Below are 15,138 nucleotides of genomic sequence, written 5' to 3' on the forward strand. Positions count from 1 at the left end.
ACCACAAATAACTGAACCACTAATATCAAATAACGGAATAAAATAATTTTATAGCAAAAACTATATACTTTGTTATCAATTCTATTTTTATTTTTCTCACGCCGAGATTAAACGATAGGTTGTCAAAAAACTTGACAGCCCTATTAGTGGGATTGCATTGTCCAACACTGCTGGCATCGGTCTTTGTTTAGCCGCGAAAATTACGCTAAAACACCCGCTAATGCCGACTAATTTTGTATAAAACGTGCCTTTGAACAACTTTTAAAATTAATACATTTGTTGGATTTAACTTAACTGCCACATTTAACAAGTCCCGAAAAGATCTTCTGCCCTACTATCTGCAGAAGTAAGTTTGTTGGCGGCTTTTAAGTTATAACAAAATGGCACAAATTGAGGAGTATCAGGACTTGGTAATCGATGCACTCGAAGTGGTGGACTTTAAGCTGAGTAAGTGGCTTCGATTTGGTCTGAGATAGCCCTACAAGGTATATGCTTTCAGTTCGGGACAAGGGGGACATCAATAACGACGCCCTGACGTTCCACCCCGCTATGGCCCATCAAATTTTTGGCGAGTCTGAAACCATCTTTGGCTACCAGGATTTGCACGTGCGTGTGATGTACACGGCAGGACCTTTGCACATTTACCTGGGCGTGGAGTACGGCAAGCGGGTGAACGAGATTTCCGGCGGAGAGATCAAGGCCGACGACGTGGTCAGCACCATTGCCCAGAGTCTACCGGACGGCTGCTACTTTATAAATCTCGATGAGTTTCTGAAGACTCTGGACAAGGCGGACAAGTTCCAGCCGTTCGGCGAGAAGATCAGCGAATATACCCGGACATCAGATGATGGCAGCGAACGGGTCTTCGAGATTTACCAGTGCGACTACAAGAGCTCGTCGTTCCTGAAGTTCTTTGCTCGGCTTCAGACCTTTATCTTGTGGTTCGTGGACGCTGCCTCCTACATCGACACGGACGATCCACAGTGGTGCTATTTCTTGTGGTAAGTAAACTAGCAAAGGATAAATGGATTTTTAAGTCTATGCCAGCCTACTTTTTGTTTTCAACGACCGCACTTGTTAGACTTCAATAAGTCGAGCTTCTTGAACTCCAATTTCCAATAAGTGGATGGCAATGGCGTACAGCAACTACATTTTTTCCTATTTTTGCCTCTATTGGACTCTCATACTCATATTTCTTTATATTCTTAAAACTATATATGGTAGCATTAAATTTACAATTATATGGATAAAAGAGATTTCTTCGTGCTTATTCATTGTTTTACTGAAACTTACCACCCAAATTTTGTATAAGTTCTATAGTGGTACTCGTTTTATATCGTGCGCTCGGTCACTTTTTAATGTCTAAGTTGGTCTTAAACCTCCTCCTTTTATGGGAATAATGAAAACTTATTTATATATAATATATATATATTTTGACCTTTTTATACCCGTTACTCGTAGAGTAAAAGGGTATATTGTATTCGTGCAAAAGTATGTAACAGCTAGAAGGAAGCGTTTCCGACCCTATAAAGTATATATATTCTTGATCAGGATCACTAGCCGAGTCGATCTAGCCATGTCCGTCTGTCCGTCTGTCCGTCTGTCCGTCTGTCTGTCCGTCTGTCTGTCTGTCTGTCCGTATGAACGCTGAGATCTCGGAAACTATAAAAGCTAGAAGATTGGCATTTTGCATGCAGATTCTAGGAGTTCCTACGCAGCGCAAGTTTGTTTCAATAAGGTGCCACGCCCCCTTTAACGCCCACAATCGCTTATATACGATTTTAAAAATTTAAATATTTCGGAAAAGTAAAAATGCAGTTTTATTGTGTTTATCAATACCTATCGAAATGTAGAAGAAATTTTTCAAATCGGACCATTCGTTAAAAAGTTATGCGTGATCAAAGTTTCTATCTCCATCTCCCTCGCACTCCCTTTACCTGAGTAACGGGTATCTGATAGTCGGGGCACCCGACTATAGCGTTCTCTCTTGTTTTCCCTTCGATTCCAAATCTTTCCCTTAACTTGTACTCTCTTTTAGCTATGAAAAGTACAAAAACAACGATGGACAGTGGCAGTACGCCACTGCTGGTTACACCACCGTGTACGAGTACTACGCCTATCCTCAAAATAAGCGTCCGAGGATAAGCCAGATGCTGATATTACCGCCCTTCCAGAAACTGGGCCTGGCCACCCAGGTTGTGGAGACCATTTACAAGTTTTATCAATCGCAGAAGAATGTGGTGGACATCACCGTGGAGGATCCATCCGAGGATTTTCAGCGATTGCGCAACTTTGTGGACGCTCGATCCTGCAAGGAACTAAAGTCGTTTGCCCGTGTCGATATTGTCAAGGGCTTCAACAAGGAGATGGTTCGGGAAGCTCGTGAAGCTCTGAAGCTCAATCCCCGCCAAGTGCGGAAAGTGTACGAGCTTCTCCGGCTCTTCTACACTAATGTGAAGGATGAAAAAGAGTACCGGCCGTATCGACTGGAAGTTAAGAAACGACTTAATGCAGTCTATTACAAGCAGCTGAAAGATTTGAAGAAAATGGAGCGCTTCAAGATGGACACAGAGATGCTGCGGGCTCGCCTGCCAACGGTGAAACAACGCATGGAGCAGCTGCAGGAGGAGTACAGTGTGGTCGAGCAAGACTACCAGAGCACCATCGCCAAACTAAAAGCCTTGTAGGGTCTGTGGATCCAAGGGGTGTTGAGTAATTTATTTCGTTTTTCCGTTTTCAAATATGTTGATTACAAAATACATTATGTTGCTATAAGCCTATAATAGGATTCTTTTGAATAAATATTAAAAATTACATATGGTTTCAGTGTATATATCATGTATTTATAAGATATCAGATTACCGTGTGCACGGACGTAGAGGGGCAATGCTGGGCGTGGGGCACTTGAGCAGTTAAGCTTATAAGAAACACAAAACATTACGGCTAACGAGTACGATTTATACAGATTGAAAAGTATTGCAATTGAGACTTGGAAGTACGCTTGGGATACAATCATCGGGTGTGCTGGGCCAGCAGCCCGTACAACTAGCAGGACCCGTACTCCTCCATCCACTTCTCGAAGCGGGCCACATCGTCGGCTGACACAGACTTCTTGGTGCGCTGGCGGGCGTCCTGGAAGTCTTGCAGCGTGATCGGCTGGTCCACCTCCTCGCGGCGTATCTGCTTGATTTGGTCAGGAGTGCGGCCCGAGATGAGGCGCCGCATGGCCATCATGGAGGCGTCGCGACAGACGTTGCTTATGTCCGACCCCGAGTAGCCCTGCAGTTCATCGCCGATCATTCCGGTGTTCAGGCTGGGAGACAGGCAAACGTCCTTCAGGCAGAGATTGAGTAGAGCGGAGCGGGTGTCCTCTGGAAATAAAATTATATTTGAACATTTTCGGTTGTTAATCAATTATAAGGTGCCTCCTTAAAGGTTGACGAAAAATATATATGTACATATGTACATATGTACATATGTAAGAATTCAAAACAAAGTTCTTTAAGAGACCAATATATTGGATCTTACCGTTTGGGAGCGGAATGTAGATCCGCTTCTCGAAGCGTCTTCGGAAAGCCTCATCGATGTCCCACGGATGATTCGTGGCCGCCAGCACCATGATCACCTTCTCCTCCTGCATACTGGCATTAAGTCCGTCCATCTGGATGAGCAACTCGGCCTTGAACCGCCGACTGGCCTCGTGCTCCGAATCGCTGCCCCTGGAGGCGCACAGGGCGTCGATCTCGTCGATAAAGATAGTGCTGGGGGCATAGAAGCGAGCCATTTCGAAGAGAAGCCGCACCAACTTCTCGCTTTCGCCTCGATATTTGGAGGTCAGGGTCGAAGAGGACACGTTGAAGAAGGTGGTGCCGCATTCTGTAGCCACCGCCTTGGCCAGCATCGTTTTGCCTGTGCCTGGCGGACCCACCATCAATACTCCGCGCCACGGCCGGCGGATTCCCTTAAAGAATTCCGGCATGATGACCGGAAGAACCACCGCTTCCTGTATCGGTAAAAAGAAAATCAAATGAGTCATGGGGTGTTCTGTATTTATGCAATTTGATTAACAGATGCAAGGATTTATCCTAAGCCAGAAATAATATACAGTGGCGGGATAAAGTCTTCATTTTTTGGAATCAAAGCAGTCCTATAGGACTGCCGTCTTTTTTTTAAATTTAATTATTAAATAAAACCCAACAAAATCTTATTTATTCAACATTATCTTTCAAAGGTATTAACAAAAAACTAATGAAAACACTGACAAAAGTAAACATAATTTTCGTTAGTTAGCTGTTTCTGCAATTCTTTTTGTCAAGACCTAAAAGTACACTATTTTATTCCCTAATATAATTTCAGTAAAAAGTTTCCAAGGTAGTGAAGGGCACTTTTCTGACCGTATAAAGTATACTTATATATTCTTAATCAGCATCACCAGGCGAGTCGATCTAGCCGTTCGCCTTCTGTCCGTTTCTACTGAAATTAGTCCCTCAGCTTTAAAGTTTTTTGGATGAAACTTTTCAAAAAGACGCAACGGGATATCGGGAAAAAATGCAAATAAAATTCTAACTTCGTTTTTTCTTTACTTATTTCATTTACCCCGAGATTTAGTAATTTTTGGCAAATTTAGAATACGTCTTAAATTGTATAAAAATTGCATGACTTTAGCATATAGGTGCCATAGGAACGATGTTTTTAAATTTATTATTATCTATATTTGTTGTATTACATCAACGCTACAATCACCAAAAAGTCTGCTCGAAAGAAAATTGTTGTGCTAAAAAAATAATAAAATGGAATAATCGGAAAAGCTTCCTTCTACCTATTACTTTCCAACGAATACCATATACATTTTTTTTCTACGACTAACGGGTATAAAATTGTAATTGTGGTTTTGAAATTTTCATGTCACCAAGCTCACCTGCAGTATGGTTTTGGCCTCATTGAGTCCGGCCACATCGGTCCACTTGATGCAGGGATGCCGCTGCAGGATGTCCTTCTCGAGGGTGTCCACCAGATGAGCCTCGTAGCCCAGCGGCGAAAAGTGCTTGGCTTTGGTCTTCGGCGAACACTTGGGCGTGTTGTGGCTGGTGGATAGCGACTGGGCGTGCGAGTTGTCCTCCAGCGATGTGGTGGCATCCTGGTCATCCGAGTTGGAGTTCTCGTCCAGTGAGTTCTTCTTCACCGGCTTGTGCTTTAGAGTCAGCTGGGTGTTGGTGCTCAGCTTCCTGGCTCGCAGGCGCTCCACGGAGCGACTCTTCCTCAAGGCGGCGGTCATGGCGGATGCCCTTGCTGGCCTCCCCAGTCGCATGGCGCCCATACTGGTGACGGGAGTGGGTGCTCCAGTGCCCGCCAACCCCACGTTGCCGGCGCTGCCATGGTGGCTCTGCCCCAGGGTGCTGCTGTTCGCATTGCTGCTGATGGAGGGCAGTGTGGGCTGGAGCTCGGGATCACGACGCCTCAAGGAGGACACCCATCGGTTGTCCTGCTGCTGCGATGGAAACGGCATCTGGGCCGCCTGACTGGATCGCGGCTGAGGAGCCACTTCTGCGGCGGAGACTGCATTTTATTAATGATTATATAATAAACCCCGCATCCCGGAGCACTAACCTTGGGTGGGCAGTCGCTGTTTGCTGCGCAATGGAACACTTCCGCCAATGCCCAACCCTCCTGGGGCATTTGAGCCCAAGTTGTTGATTGGCCGGTGGCGCTCCGCGGTCGAGGAGTGCCCGCCATCCGAACTCTTCTTCAAGCTGGCATTCCGAGGGGGTCGACTGGTGGCTGTGATCTTGGTGAAGGCAAATGGGGACAGAGAGTCCAGGATCAGGGAGTCCATCATCCGCGCCATGTGCGATAGGCTTGTCGGAGGTGTGGATGAGCTGGAAAATATTGGAGTGGAATAAAAATCAATTTATTTTATCTTAAAAGCCCTTTAGATCAAATATAAAACAGGATTTTGACATCATATAGGTCAAGAACTTATAACAAAGTAATAGATAACTATTTTGATTAGCACTTGCTTTCTTTTTATAAACAAATTTGTCTTACAAAGTAGAGTGAAACTCGATACAAAAAGAGTTAAACAAATAGGTGCAGAAAGCTTGATACCACCAGTAAGCTGTTAGAACCAAAAAGTCCAATTTTTAAAAGTTAACAACATATTAGGAAGTAGATTTAAATGTATATAAAATTACAAATTACAGTAATCAATAAATGACGTGTTTGTATTTAGTTTGGAAATCTTAAGACATTGACAATCTTGTTAATTCAAAACAAAGGGTATTTCTGGAAAAGGATGAAAACATCCCCCGAAAACGCCAAACGAAGTACCTTCTTAAGACCACATAATGCAGGCTAAGTAATGTTCCCAAGCGCCCATTTTTAAAACTTATGGTTTACTATCCATAACTTTTTGTGTAGCTCCATGGCGCTTGCCATTCAACTTGGCCATGTCGCAAAGGTCATTTGCTTTATCAGCCGCGGACAAGTGCTTTGCGTGTCCTGGTGTGTGCATATACATATATCGGTGGATTCCTCGTGTTTAGCCGTCTAATATTAGCTAGCCCTAGCAGAGGTCCTTCCCTGCCCCGCACAGACAATGCTCGGGAGTTTCCAGGAAATAAAGAGTTCGGGTGCCTCCCAAGGGGGCCGACTGTTCGTACGGCAGGTGGGTTCAATAAACTCTCTGGCTCTTGGCCAGGTTATTGACGTGCCGGCGACAATTGTTAACTTTTGTATTCGCATTCGAATTGTTTTTTTGGCATTTGCATGCGTCATCCGGCGGCGTTAAAGCCTTTACGGGCATTCGCATCGCGATCTGAGAACTGTGCCGCAATATATTTTACGCCAGGCTAATTAAGTTGGCAGCAGCAGCACGGACATAATTCCCGGCCATATTGCCCGGCTCCTGGCACATCCGCTTGGTATTTATATTGTGTGCCGTGCTCGTTCGAATTTGGGTTAATGTTTCCTATGTGCTCGCCCACGATTTCTGATTTCTGATGGGAATGATTGGTCGAGCGACTAACTAGGCCAGTGCTTATTTGTCCTATATATAATATTCAAGAATCAATGGGCCTTAATCTAGGAACTACTTGCATTTTAATTGATCCATTGATTGATTGGCAAAGTGTTACAAGGCCGGCACGAGCGTGGAAAAAACCAGGCATGGGAAAGTCCAATAATGGCGGACATCCTTGTCCTGTTAATTATGATGGTCTCTTTTAAATTCGTGTCACCAAGAGGTGTTTATGCTAATTTCCACTCGATAAAGCCACGTTTTGCTCTATGCAAATTACAGCAAATGGCAATTATGACTGGCAGAAATACATTTACGGGCCAGCACGAAGAAAACTGGATGGGGTCAGGACGGTCACTTTAACTGGGGACCACAACTCAAGTATGAAACTAAGGTGTCTAGATTATTAATTAAGGAAATAGTTCAATTGATTGTCAGGTCAAGGAATTTAAAGCCCACTATTTGACCCAAATTATTTTTCAATACTTTTTAAAATAACAAAAAACAAGAAGAGAAGCCAACTTCCGAAAGCCGCACATTATATACCCTTGCAGTTATTACAAAACGACTACATTTACCTATATTACTAAAAACAATGAAGATATGTTGATTTTGTGCTGCATTTTGCCATCGTTTTTATGGCAGCTATCTGATATTGTTGTCCGATTTTGACAAAACTAAAAGCGTAATTCTGATTTAGTAAATAATAATTACATAGCAAAGGAATATTTTAATAAATAGGAAAACAGCAAAGAACAAAAAAAGAATTAAAAACAAATTTATACTTTTTAAAAATTGTTTTCTGATTATTCCTATGGGAGCTATATGATATATTCGCCCGATCCGGATCGTTTCGACTTATATACTACCTGCAATAGGAAGACAACTTTTGGGAAAGTTTCAAGCTTTAAACTGAGGGACTAGTTTGCGTATAAACGGACGGACGGACATGGCTAGAACGATTCTCCAGGTGATGCTGATCAAGAATATATATATTTTAAGGGTCGGAAATTTCTACTTCACTGCGTTGCGAGCTTTTGACTGAAATTATAATATCCTCTGCAAGGGTATAAAAATGGGCTTGTGATTTGCTGAAATAAATTGGCATTTTTCATTGTATAAGAGTATAATCTTTTATAAGGACTTACTAGGTAAAACCAATTTGTAGTTTTAAGATATGAAGAGCATCAACCTATTTAGAATGTGACAAATGGACTGTGTAATGTTTGGAAGAGTATTTCACTAAAACTTAAATTATAATGTGGAGGTAAACCATTTTTCGAGTCGCAATACCTTAGATTGATTCTATTCGGGTGCCTTACAGATAAATAAAAATAGATGGGCCTTATTTTGTTGAACATCACTTGGAGAAGGCCTAGCCCTTACCACTGGTGCAGATCCCACAGCGAGTGGTATGGGGTGTGCCGATAGGCGGAGACGAAGGGCACGGCCATCTCGTACTCCACCTGGACGTTGGGCGGCGACTGTGGCCGCACGGACATGGCAGTGGAGCGCTCCAGGGCGGGATTGGAGCTTGTCAGCGATCGTTGGCGCATGAACGGATGCGGAGCCGTCTGCTGCGGTTGATTGTAGAGATTCGAGTTGTTGTTGAGCAACTGGGCAACACCGCCGGCCGGAGCCACCGATGTCTGACCCATGCCGAACCAATTCTGGGCACTGGTGTTGAACATGGCGGTGGGGCGGCGTCAGACAGATAAGGACGAGACAGACACTTCACTTTGAATTTAAAAACACACGCGATTATGCTCGAGCGGAAACTTGGCTCACTGACAGTCCACGCCCCGACCCTTCGATTGGCCTCTAGTATAAGCTCGAAAACGCGACCCGAGGAGAGGAGCCGTCCACCTGACGACTCAAGGGTTGCAGACCAACTGACCGCTCGACTGGACGAAGCGTCCACAACAAAGGCGACCATCACACACATTCCACATCGGGTAGTTTTCCTAGTTGGCTTGTGTGCGTCTATGTGAATGCGAATTGAGGTTAAAGGAAGTTTTGCCTGGGCGCTGCTTGGGGGCGGTTTCAATCATGGTAATTTACAGGGAAGGGTACCATCACTTAAAGAAAGAACACCGAAATGTAGTGATCAGACTGACCGTCTGCTTTTATTTGGTTATATAGGCTTTGATATCTATTTATATAATATCGTTACTTGAGGTAAATCGTATTAGGTCCTAGGTTCACAGTATTCATAAAATTTAGTCAAATATATATGAATCCAATTTCGGGATCTCTATAAGGTAAAACGTTAGTTTTTTAAATGCAAATAGGTAACTTTCTTTTATTTAATATTCTAAATCTTTAAATTCTTTCCTATTTGGAGTTCGTAAGGGATTCTTAATTATCTTCGATCTTGAAGAAAAAATAACATATTTTAAGAACGTTTTTTCCATTAAAATGTTTTTTACATTTAATTGTTTAAATGATTAATTTCTTTTCTGATAACCAATGTTCTCAGTTAGTAAGCTAGCCCCATTCTTATTTTTCCAAGACCAAAATGAAATAAATAACATATTAAAGGGACATCCATGTTTCGATTTGACCGCACTACTTTTTCAACTCCTTGTATTACCCAATGCCGCGGACTGTGGTCAATGCACGCTAGTTGCTGGCCCAAGATTCCATCGATTTCTGGGGAAAGCAAGGCGTTACACTCACTTATGTATGCCCGTGTATTTACTCAAATGGCAGCGGATTCTTAATAATTTGCCGGCAATGTAATTTAATGGCGGGCTTGCATGCGGGCGGAGAAAGCCGGTCCTCAAAATGGTATGCAATCGGGGATCCCAAAAACTATAGCATACATTTGAGAGCCCGCAATGAGGGGGCCTTGAGTGGATTGTCAACGACGTGAGCACAATCCGAAATACCAGCGGAAAGCCAAAAACGAAGGCCGTTTTGGGTGCGCACATATAGTATATCTGTATCTGAAAATCAGCTGCAGCCCGAGATAAAAATCGATTTCGAGGCGACAGTCATGGAACGCTGAAGTGTCCCGGCTCGCCTTGCGCCTCTAATTGCTACCCCTTCGACGGCCCCCCTGCGAAACACTCACCCCGCAGGACTCATCACGGGCAGGTATGTGGAAGTGGAGTCCACGGTGCGTATGGTTGTGTTTCCTCGCAGCACAATCTTCTCGCGCGTAGTGCGCCTGTAAGTCGTCTCCTCGCCCCGCATCCTGATCCGCTAATTGTTTTCAATTTTCGAAGAATTTTGAATTTTTCACAATTTTTTTTTGTTAGTTTCTTGTTTACTTTGGTCCGAAATGGTGTGTTAGAAAATTTTTCATCCGCTCCTCACGCAGGCAACATCGAAATGGGGATTGAAAGAGGGAAAGAGAGCGAGCGAAGAAGGCAAGGATGCTGCGAAAAAGCTCTGGCTCTCTTCCCCAGCTTTCCTCTCTTTCAGCTTCCTGGCTCTCCGTCGGTATTTGTAAACAATTGCGCAATTTTCGCCTGCTGTTGCTCCTCCACTCGCCTCGATGCACAACTGGTCACTAATAACTGGATTGTTGTGGCCAACTCGGCCTGCCAGCCGCATTGCAACGCCCAGGGGGTGGGGTTGTGCGGTGGTAAGGTCGCTTTTGGTGGTGTTTTCAAAGAAGGAAAGCTCAGAAACTAAAGTTTTAAATAATTATTAAAGTTTCGTTCAAAATTAGTAATTATCTAAAAAAAATTAAATTTAAATTGGTTTAATTGATAGGCACACACTTAAATAATATCAATTTAACAATAATTTATTTGGTAAAAACTTATATAGCAACAAGAAACATTTAACAATGTCCAAAGGCAAACCCAAAATAAAATACGATTTTTAACCCACTCAGAAGAACAAATATATATGCATCTTTATTGATCGATTTTTAAAAAACTACTTAAAAATTCGAATAATAAATTACGATTTAAAAAACATTATTACATTAAAATTCAATTCTCGGTTTAGTTTGGTAACTTGCCTGTCATTACACAATATTTATTATTGACGATCAGAAATTGGATGAACTTTGCTTTAACACTCAAATTGCATTTGAATCCTTGATTATAGTTATGTGTAAACGGTGACAGAAAGTTGTAAATAGTTTGGGGCAGTATCTCAAACGTTCAACACACGACACAAAGTATGACACTGTGCAGTGCAATGATTTAAATTCAAAATTAAAATACATGAAAAATGAAACGGTTTCGAAATTTGTAGAAAAAGAGAACTAATTAAGAACTAAGCGAGGAAGTACCCATCCGCAGACGTAAACATAGACTGATGTATGCATATATTCATGTGTAAATATATATAAAACGTTTCTAACAAACACGAGGCACGTCTAAATGTAAGTAAGCAAAAATGAAGTGATCTCTAGGTTGGTTTTTGGTTTTTATTCCGACTCGGGGAAATTTGGTGGCTTCAGTTGCTTCTTGTCTTTAGTTGACCTCACAAGGCTGCGTGTGTATATATATGTGTATATGGATAAGAGTCTATTTAATCATTTTGAACGGTTTAACTTTCAACTAACAATAACTTTAACGCCGACGCTTCTTTTAGTTTAGTTTCGACCATATGTTTTCCCTTCCTGTATGACTAAGTGTGCGATACCTTAACAGCTGCATAACTTTAGATTTACCATAGTTTCATTACGCTTTTGTGCACTAGTGTTTTGAGTTAGTTTCAAGTTTCCAATTTATTTACAACTAGCCCTGCTCTCCGGCGTTTACTAGTTTGGCGAGTATTTAGATTACTGGAACTTGCGCGTGGCAGTTCTGGCCTTCCAGGCCTTGACCAGGTTGTAGGCGAAGTACAGCGTGAATCCGTGCACCTGAAAGCCCACGAAGCAGAAGGCGTACCAGAAAACGCCGTACGGGTAGCCCTGTAGGGGAGGGAACCAAAATTAATAGGATCTCCTTAAGGATTCACAGTCCCAGTCACATACGCGCCACACGAAAATGTCCGTCTCGTCCAGCTCCACAGACTTGTCCAGCGTGGCGAACTCCCACACGTCCGAGAAGTAGTAGGCGAAGCAGTAGAACAGCGGCAGGATGGCGAACAGCAGGATGGCCACCATGTACTTCTGCATCTCGCGCACCTTGTTGCCCCTGGCGGCCGAGAGGCCCAGGAAGGAGGTGAGCAGCGATCCGGCCCACACGTACTCCCACCACAGCGGCGGCGGCACCTCCAGCTCCTCGATCTCCAGCACAAAGATGTCCAGGCGGTCCAGGATGTCCGACGTGAGCTTGGCCAGCATTACGAAGAAGAGCAGGGCGTGAAAGAAGATGCAGAACTTCAACCTGGATTTGTTCAGCAGGCTGAAAGAGAAAGCGGTCGTTCAGTAGGGGATCTGTATGGATTGATTACTGGGGCGCACATGCCCCACAGCTGCGCTGCCCAGCTGGCACTTTGCCCACCCGCCCCCTGCAGCCGCAAGTGGGTGGGAGCTCCAGGACGTGGGGGGTGCTCCTCCGCCCAGGTTGCGGGCCACATGTATGCCACCTACTGCCGCAGGCAGCCTAGTAATTAGATAATTTCGTGTGTGTGGGAGAGAGCTGCTGATGTAGTGTTATTAACCTAATTTGATATGTGCCAGCTACGCGCTGCCTGAACTCAAAATCGTTGCCGTCGGTGCCCGCCACCATTGGACCGCCGCGCGTTGCCATTTCGTTGGGTTCGTGGTTCGTTGTCACACGTCGTTGCTTATTTTTAATAAATAATTGCACAAAAAAAGTGCACACCAGTGTGACCGTGGCTGCGGCTTTTAAAAAACTGTCAAGAAACGGTTAAAATACCCTAAATATTACGTATCGCACACTCAAACCTTTGTAATTAACTCGGATAATCGCCGACTCGAACCTAGTATTGGTCGCCCACCTTACTGAAGACCATGATACAGGGTTGCCAATGCTTGCCTTTGCCGCCAAAAGAGGTTAACAGTGTTTAGTATTTAAAAAATATGTTTTTTGTTTGTTAAGCCTAGTATCCAGATCGACAAACGATTACGCTAGCGTAAAAACTTTAATCTTTCCAGTGTGACCAAAAGTTTGAGAGTTCATCAGATTTAAGCGTGCTACGGTCGTACTGTCAATCAGCTGGGTTTGTTGACAAGCAGTTAAAATTCAAATATCGTATTTGCGGGAAAGAGCCTTTAAAAGATATTATCAAATACCTTGGCAAGACAAGTCTGCCGCTGTACAAAGAAATTAAAAAACAATACAATTTAAATTTAAGTTCTTTTTTTAATTTACTGATAATTATTTGCTAATTTAAAGTTCATAGCTGCACTTTTATTGTGTTTTTTCGTACATTCTGGACCTAAAAAAAATTTTCCTCTGACAAGAGGCACCCCAGATAGTATTAATGTTATTTTGTCCTCACATGTAAACACCTGCAATCGACTTTTGTGGGTTTTTTGAGTTTTTCCCTCCATTTCTTATAATGTTCAGTGAGAAGCGCACGCCAAAAGATTAAAGCCTAGTATCCACTTCGACGTAAACCGTACGCCAGTCATGAGAGAGAGCGAGAGGCAAACAGCTGGCGTTCACTTTTCGTCGGGCCTTTTTCACGTCGGTCTCTGATCGACGAAAAAATACCAGAAAATTCCATAGCGTTGCCAGTCTGCGGAAACGTGAACCCTAGCGAAAAGATTAAAAAATTTAAATTTTTTAATCTTTTCCGCTAGGGTTCACCCAAAGCTAATTTCCGCAGACTGGCAACGCTATGGAATTTTCTGGTATTTTTTTCGTCGATCAGGAGACCGACGTGAAAAAAAGGCCCGACGAAAAGTGAACGCCAGCTGTTTGCCTCTCGCTCTCTCTCATGACTGGCGTACGGTTTACGTCGAAGTGGATACTAGGCTTTAGCGAGAATGCTAGTTAATGCGAGTTAATCTTTAAACTAAATCCATCAGATCACGATATTAGTTTTTTAAATATTATTTTATAAGTATGAAGATAAGTTGGACTTTTTTATCCGACAAGAAGTTTTTGATATACTTTATGTGGTCGGATATGTTAACATCGTTAAGGAATTTCCAGGTATAATAAGTTTTGCATAGTCATCTGGCTTATTTTTATATCAAATTATAATCAAGTGGAGAAATCTATACGCGAAAATATGCCATTTTTTATGAAAACGATGAGAAATCATATGGTTAATTCTTATATCAAACAACAATCAAATTTAAACCGAACCAAGGTTTTAATCAAAGATTTTATGATAGCAAGTGATTGAAGTAAAAAATATTTAAATATTTTACAAGCTTTAGTAAAATAGCACTATTTTAACAAAAATATGTTTGCCAAATGGTCATTTACTATTTTTCCGAAATAACGATTTTAAGGGGAGGACAAACGAATTTTTATTAAATGCTATTTTTAAGAGGTGTGCAAATTTGTTTTTTCCAATTTACCTATTTTAAAGAGGTTAGCATTCGATTTTTTTAAAATTATTAATAAGCAAACATGTGCTTCTTTTTTTTAATAATAGTGCGCAAAAAATAGGCAAACGAAATTAAAAAATTCGATTTTAATTGACTCAACTTCTTTCAGCTCTTTTCTTTATCTTATACATTTGTTTAATTTTTCTGATTGTTCCGATGGGATCTATAGGATAAAGATGGTTTGGCGTATAAACACCCGTACGGACAGACATAAATAAATGGGTAGATCGATATGATATGATGTATAATTTAAGCGTTTGACTAAAATTATAATATTCTCTGCATGTCACAAACTGACTAATTTTTCAATACTAATTGAATTACATTATTGGTTGAACTTTTAAGAAACTTTTAGTCTATAGAAAATAAAATTGGTTGTTTGTATCAAAAGTTTTTACGTTACATTTCCGTTTACATTATGGTACCGTGTAATTTGTATTTGCTTTTTGTGCTCTATACATGATTGAAAAAAACACAAATTTATGACTATGTAGTCTATTTAGCGTATTAGTAATGTATTTAGTAGTTGTCTCGCTTTCTGTAACTAACTGAAAAATACTATTCAAATATTAACATTTATTTTTTCTTTTAACAAATTTCTTATATTCTAAACTATTTTTTATTTGTTGGAGAACACTACACAATATTTTTAAATACGGTAATAAATATTTACTGTAATATT

General features: G+C 41.9%; 3 protein-coding genes across 7 annotated transcripts; 1 reads left to right on the top strand and 2 right to left on the bottom strand.

Moving 5' to 3' along the window:
* Positions 1–160: 160 nt before the first annotated feature.
* Positions 161–2,816, top strand: LOC108044179 (histone acetyltransferase type B catalytic subunit). Its single transcript, XM_017123077.2, has 3 exons — positions 161–447; positions 500–1,001; positions 2,039–2,816. Exons 1-3 carry the CDS (start codon positions 381–383, stop codon positions 2,685–2,687), a joined length of 1,218 nt encoding a protein of 405 aa, XP_016978566.1. The 5' UTR covers positions 161–380; the 3' UTR covers positions 2,688–2,816.
* Positions 2,817–2,937: 121 nt separating this feature from the next.
* On the bottom strand, positions 2,938–10,482 carry LOC108044178 (katanin p60 ATPase-containing subunit A1). Of its 5 annotated transcripts, XM_044457149.1 has the most exons (6): positions 10,291–10,482; positions 10,092–10,222; positions 5,608–5,876; positions 4,919–5,556; positions 3,529–4,003; positions 2,938–3,371 (listed from the first exon to the last, which is right to left on the bottom strand). In XM_044457149.1, exons 2-6 carry the CDS (start codon positions 10,211–10,213, stop codon positions 3,046–3,048), a joined length of 1,830 nt encoding a protein of 609 aa, XP_044313084.1. In that variant the 5' UTR covers positions 10,214–10,222; positions 10,291–10,482; the 3' UTR covers positions 2,938–3,045. The 5 variants fall into 5 exon arrangements, with proteins under 5 accessions (XP_044313084.1, XP_044313083.1, XP_044313085.1 ...); XM_044457148.1 differs by having other exon boundaries at positions 10,092–10,481; XM_044457150.1 differs by having other exon boundaries at positions 4,919–5,544; positions 10,092–10,480.
* Positions 10,483–10,969: 487 nt separating this feature from the next.
* On the bottom strand, positions 10,970–12,784 carry LOC108050541 (protein jagunal). Its single transcript, XM_017132260.2, has 3 exons — positions 12,590–12,784; positions 11,958–12,330; positions 10,970–11,894 (listed from the first exon to the last, which is right to left on the bottom strand). Exons 1-3 carry the CDS (start codon positions 12,676–12,678, stop codon positions 11,763–11,765), a joined length of 594 nt encoding a protein of 197 aa, XP_016987749.1. The 5' UTR covers positions 12,679–12,784; the 3' UTR covers positions 10,970–11,762.
* Positions 12,785–15,138: the final 2,354 nt, after the last annotated feature.

The sequence above is a fragment of the Drosophila rhopaloa genome, unplaced genomic scaffold (genome assembly GCF_018152115.1).
Source record: "Drosophila rhopaloa isolate 14029-0021.01 unplaced genomic scaffold, ASM1815211v1 contig_155, whole genome shotgun sequence".
NCBI lineage: Eukaryota > Metazoa > Arthropoda > Insecta > Diptera > Drosophilidae > Drosophila > Drosophila rhopaloa.